Source organism: Trachypithecus francoisi, unplaced genomic scaffold (genome assembly GCF_009764315.1).
Source record: "Trachypithecus francoisi isolate TF-2019V2 unplaced genomic scaffold, Tfra_2.0 Lachesis_group9, whole genome shotgun sequence".
Classification (NCBI taxonomy): Eukaryota; Metazoa; Chordata; class Mammalia; order Primates; family Cercopithecidae; genus Trachypithecus; species Trachypithecus francoisi.
In genome coordinates, this window is record NW_022681474.1 from 10005698 (window position 1) to 10023594 (window position 17897).

Genomic DNA, 17897 nt, shown 5'->3' on the forward strand with positions numbered 1-17897 from the left:
CTTAGTACTTCTTGTTCTGTCTTTGTTGATTAATGAGTATAATTGACCCTGTCGTCTCTATTATACCATCCATGGCAATTTGTTTTTATGTCGCAGTTATTTTCTGAGCTGTCACAAAACTGCCTTACAAAGAGAGCTCATTATCAGCCCAAAGGAGAAGAATTTGAAGTGATGAAGTGAGTAAAGGTCCCGAAGAGGAGGAGGAGGGGAAGGAGGAGTCTAAGTTGTTGGAATGGCAAGGAAATGAGCATGTTCTAGGGGCAGAATAATTAACTGTTGCTTAGGACATACCCAGCAAGACTTGATTTTATCTAGAAATTATCAGATTAGAAATGGCTCTCCATAGACAAAGTGTGGAGGACTGGATGAATAGATAAAAGGCTTGAATGTAGGTCCAAGAAAACACGGGGCATGACATTTTATACAATGGGTTGAAGCTCATTAGAAGTTAATTATAGAAAGCCCAGCTTAACGTCTCTGTGTAGGGAATAGCGGTGACTTCCAGGTTGGAAAGTTTTATCTGAACATGTATGGACCATAAAGATTACCCACATGCCAGGCTGTATCAGAAAATGCTTTGCTATTTTTCTCTATAGTTTTCTCTCATTTGCCTCCTCCCCACCCCAGTGATCCCATCAAGTTTTCTTCACTCTTGAAATTAACTCAGGAAATAGCAGAGGTCCAGGAAGAGATAGTGGAACAGAAGGAGATTTTTTTTTTTTTTTTTTGAGATGGAGTCTCGCTCTGTCGCCCAGGCTGGAGCGCAGTGGCCGGATCTCAGCTTACTGCAAGCTCCGCCTCCCGGGTTTACGCCATTCTCCTGCCTCAGCCTCCCGAGTAGCTGGGACTACAGGCACCCGCCACCTCGCCCGGCTAGTTTTTTGTATTTTTTAATAGAGACGGGGTTTCACCATGTTAGCCAGGATGGTCTCGATCTCCTGACCTCGTGATCCGCCCTTCTCGGCTTCTCAAAGTGCTGGGATTACAGGCTTGAGCCACCGCGCCCGGCCCCAGAAGGAGATCTTGACTTTAACAAAGTCCGTCTTCCAAAACCCCAGACAGACGAGATCATTATGTTACAGAGATGTATCTTCGCGGATGGCGTCATGAGGTCTTCTTAGAGGAATGCCTTGTTAGGTAACTGCTCATCATCCAGTCACATTACACTTTTCTTTTAGGAGCAGAGAAGGGAATTAACCACGGAGAGTTGGGGGAAAAAATCCTTAGTCGCAGCAATCAAATAATTAGTAATGGTGGCTCTGAATCAGAATGCAATGGCAGAGGGATCTAAAAGCTTTTCTCTTTATTTACTTTATTTTATTTATTTTTATTTCATTTTTTGAGAGACAGAGTCTTGCTCTGTTGCCCAGGTTGGAGTACAGTGGTGTGATGTCAGCTCACATCAACCTCTGCCTCCCAGGTTCAAGCAATTCTCCTGCCTCAGCCTCCTGAGTAGCTGGAATTACAGGCGCACACCACCACATCTGCCTAATTTTTGTATTTGTGGTAGAGACGAGGTTTCACGATGTTGGTCAGGCTTGTCTCAAACTCCTGGCCTTGTGATCCACCTGCCTCAGCCTCCCAAAGTGCTGGGATTATGGGTGTGAGCCACTGCGCCCAGCTGCTTTTCTTTTTGATTTGTGAATTTGTGGATGAGGAAAGTGGGGCACAGAAGATTTAATCTGCTTTTTCCTGGCTCCATCCCTTTACTGGGAGAGCTGGGTCTTAAACTTGGATACCCTCTTCTCCAGTTCCAGGCCCTTTGTCCTGTTAGGAAACGTCTCCGTTTGATGTGTCTTGAGGCTAATTCTTCTACAGTAATGCGAGGCTTTGATCCAGACAGCTCCAGAGAAACTACACTCAAAGTGGAAGGTTTTCTTAATTGTAGAGAAACTCACATTACATTACCTTGTAATTTGTGAGATGTGTTCTGTTGTGTTTAAAAAGGTTCAGAAGAAAGTCGACTTTGGTTCTGTCCAGAAACCTCTGATGCAAGAGCCATTTAGCTGGAGGGGAGCTTTGGAGAAAAGGGCAGGAGAAATGGCAGGTGGAAGAACTTGAAGAACTTCTTTGAAAGTGGCTGGAAAGAATTTTCAGTCTTTATAGAATGAAACAGCTGTCTTAAGAAAGAAGGGGACCTGCCACTGATGGTCAGCGGGATGTGGGAAGGTCATGGGTCGGTCTCTGGTACCCGAGAAGCACAGCTGCTTTTTTGGTTAACTGTCACCCTTCCCAACTTAAAAAAAAAAGGGGGGGGGGCTTGGCAGGGTGGCTCACGTCTGTAATCCCAGCACTTTGGGATGCCAAGGCGGGTGGATCACAAGGTCAGGAGCTCAAGACCAGCCCGGCCAATATAGTGAAATCTTGTCTCTACGAAAAATATAAAAATCAGCCAGGCGTGGTGGCAGGTGTCTGTAGTCCCAGCTACTCGGGAAGCTGAGGCAGGAGAATTGCTTGAACCTGGGAGGCGCAGAGGTTGCAGTGAGCCGAGATCGTGCCACTGCACTCCAGCCTGGGCAACAGAGCAAGACTCTGTCTCAAAAAGCAAAAACAGAAACAACAAAAAATAGGATATAGTGAGCTTGCTTAATGAAAATAATTCCAGTTTTTTTGCTTGGGAATACAAGTAGAGGCAATCAGTATCTTCAGTATCTTGAGTTTCCTTAATAAAGAATTTCCGTAGTCCCTCTGCATCTGACTTAGTAACTAAAAGTCCTTAACATAAATGAATCTGCACTCATAGAATCTGTGACAATGTGGGGAAAAGAAACTGGGGGATTTGGATAAAAAACATAAGAAATCCCTTAGAGATTTACTTCACGTGGATTTCAGCCAACAGAGAGCACCGTCAATGAAGATACTAGGGGCATTTACCCACGTCAGCGAATCACAGTTGGACTGTGTTTTTCCTTTGCTTTTTTACAGGAAGGTTTTGACACCTCACTCCTTTTTCCTTGCCTGTCCATTGGTTTGTTTTTGTGCCGATGAGACTCCCATTAAGAGGCATTTTCCTGCCTGGCTTATGCCTTTCTTAGGTATAATTCAGGCCCCTTTTCTCTCACCTCTTCTCCTGTGTTGCCATGGTCATGATGGACATTTATGTAGTTGCATCTTCCCCAGCCCTACAAAATGAAGCGACTATAAAGAAAGAAAGAAAAAAGCCACTTTAGTAGGATCTGTATTTGGTTACATTCAGTGTATATGAAGAGTTCAGATGCCTTTCTCAGTATATCCAAACTGCCCCCAGAGCTTGGCAGCAGAGGGCTGCGTCCCGCAATTCTCATGTTCCTTCAGCCTTAGCAAGTCAGGGCAATGTTTGCCTTCCTCCCCTTCCCTCATTTCTCTGGGAGCTCTCTCTCCAAACCCTCTATTCTTTATTGCTCTCTTCTCTGCCTTCTGTTACTTTTTTAAAAGTCGTCCCTGGTACTGTTTTTTGTTTTGTTTTGTTTTGTTTTCCCCAGTAAAATCTCATGTTTTCCATAAAGACACTGAAAAGTAAGCTCCCATGAACTCAGGCTTCCCGTAAGGGAGATGTCATTGTCTGTTTCTGCACAGTGAGTGGTGAGAGTGTGTGTTATGTCATATCCCGGCTCAGCTCTTCCCCCTTATGGCAAATCCCCCCACTGGCTGGCGCCACTGTAGGTAAGTTCCAGCCTTCCTCACCTGGCTTCAGATACCGTGTTATGGTAATGATGGTTTACCTGTGTTTAGTACTTTAATTTATCCAAAATATTTCATCTGAGCTTATGGAATCTGAAGTGGTGTTAGGCATCAAAGTACATTATCTTTTGGGGGCCTAAACTTACACCCCTTCTGATTTTGCTCATCTGTCTGGAATTTTGCTTAATGTACGCTGTTTTCTCTGTGTTTTTTCATTCCCAGGTTTCTCTGGCCAGGACTTCGACTGGGCAGATTATCACAAGCAGCATGGGGCGCAGGAAGCTCCTCCCTTCTGCTTCAGAAATGTAAGAAGCTTCTCTCTTACTTAATTTTTAAAAATCATAGATTTTGTTTACCATGAGTTTTTTTTTTTTTTTTTTTTTTTGAGACGGAGTCTTGCTCTGTTGCCCGGGCTAGAGTGCAGTGGCCGGATCTCCGCTCACTGCAAGCTCCGCCTCCCGGGTTTACGCCATTCTCCTGCCTCAGCCTCCGGAGTAGCTGGGACTACAGGCGCCCGCCACCTCGCCCGGCTAGTTTTTTTTTTTTGTATTTTTAGTAGAGACGGGGTTTCACCGTGTTAGCCAGGATGGTCTCGATCTCCTGACCTCGTGATCCGCCTGTCTCGGCCTCCCAAAGTGCTGGGATTACAGGCTTGAGCCACCGCGCCTGGCCTACCATGATTTTTATAACTTGCTTTGTATTGATGAAGCAAGGTTGGAGTATTACTGTGCACTGGAGAACTACAAAATGTCTGTAGTTTTTGGAAAGCTCTGCTTTCAGGTTGTGTATTTGCTAGGGTGATGTGGTCTGTGCTAACAAATTGACTAATAAATGCACAGTTGCTGGAACGTGCTAAAAGGTGATGGCCAAGTCTCACTTATGGAAGAGTCCAGGGTTTTCCTGATTAATAGGTGGTTCTCATCTTGGTGAGTAACCTAGCCGGCAGAAGGAAAAGAGATGAAGGAGAAGGTATCACTGGTTCTAAATACTGCAGCCTGATAGCAGTGTATGTTACTGCTGTTTACTTTCTACTGGTGGGAGCCCATTGCTTGGCTGCACCATGTCATAGGTGAGGCCAGTAAGTGGGTCCTGCTTGGGCTTGCTGCCTGACTGTGATTCTGGACTCTGGAGCAAAGAGGACACATTTTGGTGGACAGCTGGCCATCTGTGCCCCTGTTAGAGGAACACTTGCTGTGTAGCATCTTATCCATGAGCCCACTGATAGGAGAGTGTTTGCTCCTGAGGCCTAGTCTTAAACTGCAGTCTTACTTATTTTGATGGCTTTAATGCTTTCTTTGATGTCCAGTAAGGTGCTAGTGACTTCTGTGCTTTGCTAACTTTAAGCAACAACCTGGTTCATACAGAGCTTATTGGAACATAGTAATAGGATTTTTGTGACACATAAAGTAGCAATGAGTGTTTGTGCACATGTGTATACTTACAGAGGTATAGGAAGTCATTTTATAAACTACAGTCATGCATTGCTTAATGATGGGGGTATGTTCTGAGAAATGCATCATCAGGCCACTTCATTGTTGTGTGAATGTCATAGAGTGTACCTTGTACCTACACAGGCCTAGATGGTATAGCCTGTGCTACATACAGCTTTGAGATTCATCCACGGCCTGGATGGTATAGCTTATACCACATAGCCTAGGTTACTTGGTACAACCATGTAATCACATGGGGCCACCATTGTATACACAGTTCATCATTGACTGAAACGTCACCATGCAGTACGTGACTGTGGTTTACAAAATTATCAATAATTCTTCAACCCTAGGAACTATGAGTAGAGATATCAATTATCTCTGTTTTAAGAATTAGGCTTAAATGTATGGTCTACTATGTTCAATGTGCTTTTAGTTAGGAGAGTTAATTTGTGTTAAGACAAAAAGATGATAGTCTCCTCTTAATTGAGATCTGTAACGACAGTGCAAAGCCCTTGCTGGTCAGAGACTTGTTTGCTGAGCATGTGCTCCTGGAGCTTGCAGGTTCATTGCTGCTGCACCTATCTTTGCATTCTAGACATAACGATATGAAAAATGAAGCAAGAAAGGGGTGGCTGAATAGGGAGTTCAAAAGTGAGCTCAAGTCAACATCAGAGTTTGGAGGGTTCAGTACGTTGATGATTGGGTCAGTTGGTACTTGTAAATACAGAAGCACGTCAGCAGCAAGGTTGGAAATCAAGGATCCTTCTGTGATTGAACGACCTTGAGAAGCTGCTCAAATCTCAACTGAGTTCTCCCCTTATCTAGGCTGCTTGGAGTCTACCTGGCACCTGCATGATCCAGGGAGCAGTAAAAAAATCTAGGCAGAATTTACACGTAGAATTTGTGGTTCCCAGTCCTGGCTCTCCCCAGGATTGCCACTGAATGATGTTGCCTTTGCACAAGAGCAGTTTCTCTGTATCTTGAAGAACCGAGTGGTGTGTATTTAGGTGACAGGGCTGGCTGCATAACCATGCCCCATGAGGACTGCAGCTGGTTAACTCTGAAAGCTTTGATGTCCTGTGCTGTCTTGACTTCTCATCGTATTGATGTCGCAGTCACAGAATCTACTGGCTTGTCTGCTTTCATTTAGGGTCGCAGAAACATCTTATAGCACCCTAAAACCCTTTTGAGATTGTACTTTGTACCTGACAAGGTACAAAGAGAAATATTCCTTCCCCGAATCATTAACTTTTGGAAGAAAATCCTTCTCTCTCTCTTTCATTCTATATTTAAAGAGTGATTTCTTCTATGGCAACGCAGTCCCACTAAACCTTCTTTTTATCAGTCCTCTGTTCCCATTCGCAGCCAGGAGTTGTCCACATGGCTTTGAGTGGTAGAGTAAGTCACTACATTCCCAGGTGGCTTCTGAGCTTTCAGGATTTGGCCACCAAGTTGCTCTCTGTTTGGATGAATCTGCAGGCGTGTTCCGTAGGAATGCCTTCGTTTCTGGTACTCCATTTATGTAATAGAGAGGATTGTTGACGTATGCACTCAACTGGCGGTGCTTTGCTGAGTTTGTTAGCTTGCTACGAGTGCTCTTTAATGGAATGCATGTTACGACTTCATTTTTTAATCACACATCTCCTGTGTATTAGAGGAGAGCTAGTGTGGAATTGAATATGTGGAAGACATTTCCCCAGGGATGTTTAACGGAGGCTGTTATGAAAGGGATCGACATAGTAAAATGCTTGGTAAATAAACTCACAGGTAACAGTTTTGCTATTGATCCTCATAAATTACCCTCAAGCGGTAGATTGAAATGAAAATAGGTTATGTGGTTGTAGCTTTCCCTTGTTAAGAAGGATAAATGCATTTTAACTTACTTAGAGGTTTTTCAAGCAGCTGATGGAATTGTATTTTCAGAAGGAAGTTCAATATATAATAGCTGTGGGTGAGACCAGGTAACTTGCAGAAGCAAATAACCCACCTAGAAGATCTTTGCTTCCTATTTCCAAAGAAACGTGAAGGCATGGAGCCAGTTGATTTCTTAACATGCATTGGATCACTTTTTTTCAGGTTACATAAAGATACAATTGTATTTTTCAGATTAAGTTTTAGAAAAAGACATGTAAATGTGAATTACCTTGATTTCTTTCCATAAGTCAGAAAAAGTAGTAGTCTCTGTTCCTTATAGGAACCTGTTTATCTCAGTATCCATAAGTATATAGATCTATAGTGTTGTAACATGGCTGATGATAATTTATAGTAGTTGGCAATTTGGGAAATTTTTATATTTATTTTAAAATAATATTTTCAGTATTGGCTGAGTAAGCTCATACTGAACTGACCCTTCTGCATGTAGAGCAGCTCTGAGGTCTGGACACAGGACCAAACACGACTATTTAAGGGTAGTGGAACGTGAACAAAAGCAGGCAGGAAAACAGGAGACTGGAAGAAGGGAACAGCATGGGTTCAAGTGAGTCTCCTGCCTCACCCTCCCGAGTAGCTGGGATTACAGGCATGCGCCACCACGCTCAGCTAATTTTTGTATTTTAGTAGAGTTGGAGTTTCATCGTGTTAGCCAGACTGGTCTTGAACTCCTGACCTCAAGTGATCCACCTGCCTCAGCCTCCTAAAGTGCTGGGATTATGGGTGTGAGCCGCCGCACCCGGCCTTTTACTATGAAAATTTCTAAAGGATATTCTTCCCATTTCCTTTAAAGGAAAATGATGCCGGATGGAAACTCCGTGTACCCACTTGAACTGTTATCAATGGGTACAGGAAGGTGGAGGAAATGGTGTGTACTTCAGTGATCCTGTAGAAGGAAGGGTGCATATGGAACTGGAAAGACAATGAATTCATACTCTCACTCATTTAACAAATATTATCAGGCACCTCCTATGTGCTAGGCATAGTTCTAATTTCTGGGAAACAAAAATGAAGACCACCTGGTTCTTTCTTCATGAACGGTGGGAAGGACAAACATGTACGTGAGCCTGTCTTGTTGATGTGAGATGCATGTGCATGCATTTCTTTCTCTTCATCTGCCCAGCTTTGTCCTGCTGTGTCAGCACTGGTTCAGTGTCGGTCCCATTTCTCTTGCAGACATCATTCAGTCGAGGTTTCACAAAGAACATGAAACTTGAAGCTGTGAACCCCAGGAATCCAGGAGAACTGTGTGTGGCCTCCGTTGTGAGTGTGAAGGGGCGGCTGATGTGGCTTCACCTGGAAGGTACGTACTCGCTGGGGGTAGCAGTCGCTGGGGGGATTGTAGAGTTTGTCGACATGGCAACTTGTGGAGGAATGCAGCCCTTCTCAGAAGGGGCCTTACTTGTCCTTCATTTAAACAAATCTTAAATTATTCCGGGTTCTTAAATAAGTGAAACTAATCAAATATAAATTTATTCAGAGGCTCTCATCTTAACTAATAATTTCATGCAATGTGATGCTGGCAAGATAATTATGTTTGGAACACAGTGGTCTTTTTACATCTATGATTAGAAAAGCAAATATCACAATTAAATTAATATGAGTCACTAAAACTGGGATTCCAGGTCTTGGTTATTATGAGGACAAAATTGTACATTTGTATTTTAAGGTAGTAATATCCTTTAATTTGATGTAGGTGTTCAGTTCCTCCTCAAAATAGTACCTGCAGGATGACTTTCTCCCCAAATGTCTAATAAACAGAATTTAGGCTTCTTTGTTCAGTGATGTTGAAACTACCCTTTATAGCTATAGCATATTTACAGGTGTAAGAAAATTCACAGAATGCTGTATTTTGTGAACAGAATCCTGATCAGACTTTATATTTAAGTAGAAAACCATATTTTGCAGGTCGTGTGTTTTCAGTGAGAAATAATTACAATGGATTTGATCTCCAAGGCTCTCCCATCTTTCTGTGATTTATAGGATTTTTTTTTTCATAGGATTTCATAATACTCAGGAGTTATTTCAAGTATATATGCAAAAATGAATAGATATGAGTAGTAAAACAAAGTTAGCTCTCCTAGTTCATAGTTTAAATCTTACGACTTACTCTATATCACGCTTGGAATAAAAAGTTTAGAAGGAAAATCATAGAATTGATACTAAGATCTCCATTTTTATTTCCTCACTATGAATCTAGAAAATGCCTGCAAAGTTCTTAGGCCTACAATCTCATACATATTGTAGTACAAGGAATTGGAAATGTGGAAAGCAGTCATTGTGGCTGACGTCATTGTGTTGCCAATTCCCAGAAAATTGTTTAAAATGTTACTGAAGTTTAGGGTTCCAAAATCAATGTGAAGTAAATAGAGATTCCCAAAAAGTTGATTGCTTAGTGGGTTTTTAAGTAGAATGACCTCTGTCTGGAGTTAACGAAAGCGTAGACACAGGCAACATGGTAACATGTCTGTAGCTTACAAGAATAGAACATGGCTTTATTTTCACAGCTTCACCTAGAGTTGGGTGAACTGCTCTTGGAGAAGCAAGATTCCTTCTGTACTTTGTAATGACTAAATTTAATTTGCTATGTAACACTATGCTGAGCCATCTTAATGAGATCGGACTCTTGTTTGCATTATTAATTTGAAAACAAAAATGGTCATGTTAAAAGTCCATGTTTTATCCTTATTACTTAGCACATTATGGTTAAAATTCTTTGGCAGTCATTATTTATTTAGCAGTTTCTACTTTCAGCATGCTTTATGACTGTTAATTACCTAACATAAACAGCAGTAAGAGTGTCCTGATTTTTAAAGGTGGAGAAGCTAGCTAAGCCATTAAGATCTGCCTGAGGTTCAATTCCATTGCTCTTGACATTTTCTCTGTTGCTTAATTGACCAGACCCTACGGCTTCCCACATCTTAAAAAAGAGTGATGGACAACATTTAGTGTATATGTAACATTTTGGGCAGTGTTTTCTTCTTTGGCCTGTTTTCTTTGAATACAGATTTTTTATTTTCTCGCAAAGAAATAGAAGTCAGCTCATGTCAGATCTTTTTCTTATTCCCCGGAGTGTTTTCACTGGGTAGTAATGAAAACTAGTTAGTGTTAGGAAACACATCAGAAAATATACATTGACCGTTTTTCCAGACCTGATTCATTATTCTAAAAAGTGTTTGTAGCCAGGTGCTGGTGGCTCACGCCTGTAATCCCAGCACTTTGGGAGCCCGAGGCGGGTGGACCACGAGGTTGGGAGATCGAGACCATCCTGGCTAACACAGTGAAACCCCATCTTTACTAAAAATACAAAAATTAGCTGGGTGTGGTGGCGGGCGCCTGTAGTCCCAGCTACTCAGGAGGCTGAGGCAGGAGAATGGTGCGAACCCGGGAGCCGGAGCTTGCAGTGAGCCGAGATTGTGCCGCTGCACTCCAGCCTGGGTAACAGAGCCAGACTCCATCTCAAAAAAAAAAAAAAAAAAAAGGGTTTGTAAACAGTCTGTTGAATATTATCTGTTGCATAGGATATTACCTGTAGTTATTACTCAAAATCATGCATCTTTTTCATCACTTACAAACAATATGGCCTACAAATAAAGTAAAATTCCAGTCAATTTCCTGGGTCTTGCTTGAATTGTTTTGGTTTTGATTTTGGCCCTTACTGAGCACCGACCTTTCAAAGTGACAGCTTAATGGCACTTAGCTCTCATAATTTCAGTTTTATCTATCTGATGTTTCCTTTCCTCCATGTTGGGGATAAAATGATGGAGATTCATCATGGTCACTTTGTGGCTGTTGAATTTTTTTATCTAATGATAATTATTCCGATTATAGGCCATTTACTTGACACTTTAAATTTATAAAGTACTTTGTCACAATTTTATTAGTTATTTTCATGCATTAAATTGATTTGAAGTCTTTTCAACACTAGACTGATTGACCACTTTCAGGTAATTAAAATGATTCTTTCTAGTTAATATCTGACTTCCCTTGAAGTTGATTCATTCTTTGCATGTCTCTAAAGGAGCTGTTGTTGAAGAGGGAGCAATGAATAAAATATGTGAGATTAATGTAATATCATTTTAAGTGCATATTTGAAAAGAATCTTAAGCTCTCAGAAACCACTGGTAGTTAGCAAGGATGATTGATGATGATGGGGCCAGTGTTCCGGAAAGGAGGCCGTGCCTTCTCCTAGGTCAGTGTTCTGCTGCACGTCATCATGTCTATAACTGTGAATATTGTTCATACAATACAAGTTACTTTCAGTCTTAGGTCTCTAGTATTGTGGCCGCACACACTGGCTCCCACACTCACAGCTCTGCTTTTCCACAAACTAAGTGACTTTCTATTCATTTCCAGTCCTTTTTTTTATGGGACAAATACATTGGTCCAGCAGTTCTGTGTGCTCTCCTAGCTCTTTAGCCCAGAAGAAGGTTTGCATGCCTGCATTGTCTTCCTTAGCGTCTTTTTTGGAGTCTTCTTTCTCAGAATTATTTTTCCTGGACACCTGGCTAAATATATATACATGCACTACTTACATTGCACTTCAGATGAGACCTGGTAGATTTCTAGCTCATGTGTAGCAAGTAATGCAACAGATTGACAAGAACTTTTGGGTGGTTTCATTGAGATATTTTATTGAAAAACATTTTCATCTTTAAGAATGGTTTTAAAATATATGTAACATCAAATTAACCACTTCAGTCATTTTAACTTATACAGTTCAGTGGCCTACAGTTTATTTGCCCTGTTATATACCCATCACCACCATCCATCTCCAGAACATTTTCATCTTGCAAAACTGAAACTCTCTCCCCGTTAAAGTCTGCCTTCCCTCCTTAGCCCCTGACCAGCACCATCCTCCTTCCGATCTCTATGAAGTTGATGACTTCAGGTACCTCACATGAGTCAAATCATGCTGGATTTGTCTGAAAATGGCCTTTTACAAGATTCATTATCAATCGTAGTGCTTTATGTTTTTCTACTTTCATCATAATTTGCCCTACTGTCTTTTTGGTCCTCATAGACCTGGTCACCTATTGGCAAGATATTAAGACGTAGGTGGCTTGTGGTTAACAGAGGACTGAAGAGTTAGTTGATCGAGGGGCTGGTCCTGCTTCCTTGGCTTCCTTGGAAGTGTCCCCAGGGACACATTAAAAGGACTAGGGACACAGAGGAGGAAGAACAGGTTTGGAAGGAGACAGTTTTGAAGAGCGACAGTTGCATTTTAAGATATGGATGGAGATCCCAGCTGAGGAGGCACAGGAAGTGGTGGGAATTTTGACACTGAGGCCCTCATCAGAGGCTACAAGATGTGTGGGGATGGTGACCACAAACTTTGCTTAAACGAGGAGACTTTTAGAAGTAAACAGGGCACTAGCCAGCTGGGGCACTGGCGAGGAGGGGACAGCAGGCTCACTCAGTAGTCACATGAGTCACCATATTAGTCAGTTTTCATGCTGCTGATAAAGACATACTCAAGACTGGTGAGAAAAATAGGTTTAATGGACTCATAGTTCCACATGGCTAGACAGGCCTCACAATGATGGCAGAAGCTGAAAATCACGTCTTACATGGCGGCGGCAGGAGAGAATGAGGCCAAGCGAAAAGGGAAACCCCTTCTAAAACCATCAGATCTTGTGAGACGTATTCACTACCACAAGATCAGTATGGGCGAGCAGCCCCCATGATTCAGTGGTCTCCCAGCAGGCCCCTCCCACAACACGTGGGAATTTGGGGAGCTATAATTCAAGATGAGATTTGGGTGGGGACACACCAAACCATATCAGTCACCATGATCTGGGGTCTGCGATGGGAGCAGGGTCAGCTGCAGTCATGGCGATTTGGAGCCAGGCAGTGCCAGGTGTGAATGCAGGCCTCTGGTGGCCCTGTGGCCTTGAGCACATTACTTAAGCCCTGGTTTCCCCATTTCTAAAATGGCAATCATGGTATTACTTATGGCAGGGGCTTAGTTTGCATTAAAGCAGTTAGCAGAATTTCCAGGAAGAATTTACCAGTAGAGAGAACAAAGAGGAAATTCTCAGGAGCCAGAGAGAGACCCTGTGATGGACCTGGTTCCTTGGAATGTGCTCAAGTCTTAGGCACTGAGCTGCTCCTGGTGGCTGGGATGAACAGACAATCCCAGCGAGTCTGTCTGCTGTGTCTATACCGCCCAGCGAGTTTGTCTGCTGTGTTTGATGCATGGAGTAGGGGGTGAGGGGGCATCCCTAGTAGACCCTCCAGCCAAACAGAGCAGGGAGAGAGGAGGGAAGCAGGTCAGGCCCTTTTTATGTCTATGAAGTTGAGTCAGACATCGGCCAGCCGCCCTCTGGCACCTGCAGCAGACTTTCCTCCCTGCAGGGTTCTGTGCTGCCTCTGTGGGGCCCGGCCTCCATGGATATGAGCTGTGCAGGTGAACCCAGGGTCCGATTGCCCAGGGAGGGATTCCAGTGCTTGGTTGAGCAGGGCAGTGCCCTGGAGCCCCCATGTACTGTGTTGGATAAAACAACCCCTGATTGCAACATTCATTAATCTATGGAGATCACCTAAAATAGATTCAAGACCGTAGGAAATATTTGGAAGATGTTCTGTGTATTTTTGTTTTGTTTTGAGACAGGGTCTTGCTGTGTCGCCCAGACTGGAGTGTGCGGTGGTGCGATCACAGCTCACTGCAGCCTCAAACTCTTCAAACGATCCTTCCACCTCAGCCTCTTGAGTAGCTGCGATTTCAGGCACGTGCCACCACACCTGACTAGTTTCTTTTGTATTTTTAGTAGAGATGGGGGTCCCGCTATGTTGCCCAGGGTGGTCTCAGTTTAAACTCCTGGGGTCAAGTGATCTGCCCACCTTGGCCTCCCAAAGTGCTAGGATTACAGGTGTGAGCCACCATGCCCAGCCCGTTTTCTCTATTTTTGTCCTTATCATGATTCATACACTTTTCCTTCTATTTAGAAGGAATGTGATCAGCCCTCTCTTCCACAGTGCTATTTTAGCGTTTTAGTTGAGGCAGAAATGCCTTTCATGTCACAAGAGTTAGGAAGACAAGCAGACTTCCTTACTTCTGAGTTATTTAGCTCTTTCAGTTGTTACCACTGCAGAAATTGTTGAAGAGAGCTTTAGAATGCGAATAACAAAACCCAGTTTTGAATTGGGGAGCCCTGTTATAAATTAAAACAGGCAGGGAACATGCATTTAGTGTTTTTGTGCTTTGAACGGGTGAAAAAAATAAATAATGACAAAACACACCCTACCGGTATCAAGCTAGGAATCTGTGCTGTATACAGCTTTGGACAGTAAGTTTTTGGAGTTCAGGAATTGCCTCCTTGTACCATGAACTTTACATTCCACACTGACAAGCACAGCACTTACGTGCAAGGCAGGTCTGGTATGTGTGCAGTTTCTGATTTCCACAAGTGTGTTTGGGGAGCAGTGTGGGGATCCCACAAGTCTGTAGAATTTCCTCATAGGTATTTAAACAGAAGAAGCAGTGATAGCTCAGGAATAAATCTAATCTCTCCTTTGCCCATCTTAAGAAATGCATCAGTCTGGAATTGTCTGATGGCGTCTTCCCATTTATCTGACTGGGTCTCAGCCCGTTGGTGGAGGTGGGATGGGTCTCTGAACTCATGCTGTTACACTAGCCTTTCCTTCTCCACTTGCTTCGTTTGTACCCAGCCTCCAAGGCAGGGACACAGCACGGCAACCCGCAGGGGAGGTTCCCCAACCTGGCGGGGCCACTGCCCTCTCTTCACCTGCTGCAGTGGCCTGTGTTCATAGGAGTGGTGGCCGGAAGATGCTGGACGTTTTCTTAACCTCTTGTTACGAGGGATCACGTATATTCTCCATCTCCTGCTTTGGTTAGTTGTTTCTTGCTTTTTACTCGTGATGTTTTATTTTTAGTACGTTTCTACCACCCTTGGTCACTTGTGTCTCTGGACATTCCCACTCCTTTCCTCGTGGCAATGCTTGTCCTTCCTCAGTTGCTCCTCTGTCTCCTCCATCTTCTGCGAGGTCCTGGGGTGGCAGGGCTCCCTTCCCACCGTCAGCTCCTCCACAGATGACTTTTCTTAGCCTCTCCTTCACTCTGCTTTTCTCCGATGTGGAGGTTAGAATCCCCCCAGTCCTGCTTTTCAGCCGTCTGTGCCCAGCAGGGCCTTGTCTTTCTCTGTGGCTTCGGATGGCCATGCTGTGCACACGGATCTGAGCGCCCATGCCCATGGCATCACACACGGATCTGAGCGCCCATGCCCATGGCATCACACACGGATCTGAGCGCCCATGCCCATGACATCACACACGGATCTGAGCGCCCATGCCCATGACATCACACACGGATCTGAGTGCCCGCGCCCATGGCATCACACACGGATCTGAGTGCCCGCGCCCATGGCATCACACACGGATCTGAGCGCCCGCCCCATGGCATCACACACGGATCTGAGCGCCCGCGCCCATGACATCACACACGGATCTGAGCGCCCGCGCCCATGGCATCACACACGGATCTGACCGCCCGCGCCCATGGCATCACACACGGATCTGAGCGCCCGCGCCCATGGCATCACACACGGATCTGAGCGCCCGCGCCCATGGCATCACACACGGATCTGAGCGCCCGCGCCCATGGCATCACACACGGATCTGACTGCCCGCGCCCATGGCATCACACACGGATCTGACTGCCCGCGCCCATGGCATCACACACGGATCTGAGCGCCCGCGCCCATGGCATCACACACGGATCTGAGCGCCCGCGCCCATGGCATCACACACGGATCTGAGCGCCCGCGCCCATGGCATCACACACGGATCTGAGCGCCCGCGCCCATGGCATCACACACGGATCTGAGTGCCCGCGCCCATGGCATCTCACACGGATCTGAGTGCCCGCGCCCATGGCATCACACACGGATCTGAGTGCCCGCGCCCATGGCATCACACACGGATCTGAGTGCCCGTGCCCATGGCATCACGGATCTGAGTGCCCGCGCCCATGACATCACACACGGATCTGAGTGCCCGCGCCCATGGCATCACACACGGATCTGACCGCCCGCGCCCATGGCATCACACACGGATCTGACCGCCTGCGCCCATGACATCACACACGGATCGGAGTGCCCGCGCCCATGGCATCACACACGGATCTGAGTACCCGTGCCCATGACATCACACACGGATCTGAGTGCCCGTGCCCATGGCATCACACACGGATCTGAGTGCCCGTGCCCATGGCATCACACACGGATCTGAGTGCCCGTGCCCATGGCATCACACGGATCTGAGTGCCCGTGCCCATGGCATCACACTCACAACTCCCTTTCCATCCCCTGCAAAACATCTCCACATGGCAGCAGCATTTCCAGAACAGAACTCACTGGCAGAACCAGCAGAACCTGTCTCTGCTCTTCTCCGTGAGCCTCCTGCCTGACGAATGACACCGTTATTCACCCAAGTCGGAAGCCACGGCGTCCTCAAAGTTAGAAACTCTACAATAATTCCTGCCCTCCCACCGCCCCCCACAACCCGTGAGTCACTTCAGTCCAGGCCTCTGCCTGTCCTCTTCCGGCCCCAACATTGCACTCAGGCACTCCTCCCTGGCTCTGTGATTTCAGCCGCCTCCTACCTGCTCTCTCTGCCCTCTTCATGGGACTTTGAGGTTATTTCTGTAAAATACAGGCATTGCCTTCCTCCTAATACACAGTAGGTCTGTGTTTCTTTTTTTTTTAATTTTTTAATTTTACTTTAAGTTCTGGGATACATGTGCAGAACGTGCAGGTTTGTTACATAGGTATACATGTGCCATGGTGGTTTGCTGCACCTGTCAACCCGTCATCTAGGTTTTAAGCCCTGCATGTATTAAGTATTTGTCCTAATGCTCTCCCTTCCCTTGCCCCCACCCCCTGACAGACCCCAGCGTGTGATGTTCCCCTCCCTGTGTCCATGTGTTCTCATTGTTCAACTCCCACTTATGAGTAAGAACATACAGTGTTTGGTTTTCTGTTCCTGTGTCAGTTTGCTGAGGATGATGGTTTCCAGCTTCATCCATGTCCCTGCAAAGGACATGAACTCATTCCTTTTTATGGCTGCATAGTATTCCATGGTGTACATGTGCCACGGTTTCTTTATCCAGTCTTATCATTGATGGGCGTTTGGCTTGGTTCCAAGTCTTTGCTATCAAGTAGAGACTAAATTCCATAACATGCCACTCAGCAACCCATCCTCTGTAGGCACATATGCTTCCAGGATGTGTGACCTTGGCACTTTCTGAGTGTAAAATCTTTTTTATTTGTACAGCTGTATAAAAGAGCTAGTGACAGAGTCTCTTACAGGATGGTGGCGAGTGGACGAACGTCGATAGAATGTAAGAGTCACGGTTAGCTCATAGTAGTCATTACTCAGTAAATGGAGATAGCTGGTATTACTCTTAGGCAGCACTTTTCTCTTCAGATTTGCCACCTGCAGGAGCCTGTGATCCAGCCAAAAGGAGCACTCGTGTCTGCAAGCCTCCTGATTTGGTTATTGGTGCTGGGCACCGTTCCACAGGGCTCTGCTCCTCTCCGTGTGCCTGACAAAAAATACCATGTGTTTACAGACAGTCCTGTGCACTTTGCTCGCTCAGCATTTGCTGAGTAGATATGAGGAAGAAATAAAATGTGTATTCCTGAACGAAATAGCGATTTCAGATACAGCAGTCCGTTAAGAACTGCTGTTTGGCCAACCGAATTTGGGGACAGTGAGACATTTTATGCTGGAAGCTAAAATTCAGAAACTCCTTGACAGGTTTGTGTCTGTGACTGATGACCGAGTTCCAGCAAACTGCCCTCCACATCCAAGTCAACGGGGTCCTATTAGCATGCACATTTCTCCCGGACCTAA

The 17897-nt window shown here is 45.0% G+C and overlaps 1 protein-coding gene across 3 annotated transcripts in view; it reads left to right on the plus strand.

The window, feature by feature from the left end:
* The window catches only part of SFMBT2 (Scm like with four mbt domains 2), a 259882-nt gene that overhangs the window by 187494 nt on the left and 54491 nt on the right, over positions 1-17897 (plus strand). For all 3 annotated transcript variants that reach the window (XM_033208309.1, XM_033208308.1, XM_033208311.1), the window contains 2 exons: positions 3883-3965; positions 8199-8325. In XM_033208309.1, the coding sequence (XP_033064200.1) occupies positions 3883-3965; positions 8199-8325 (210 nt within the window). The remainder of the gene's footprint in view (positions 1-3882; positions 3966-8198; positions 8326-17897) is intronic.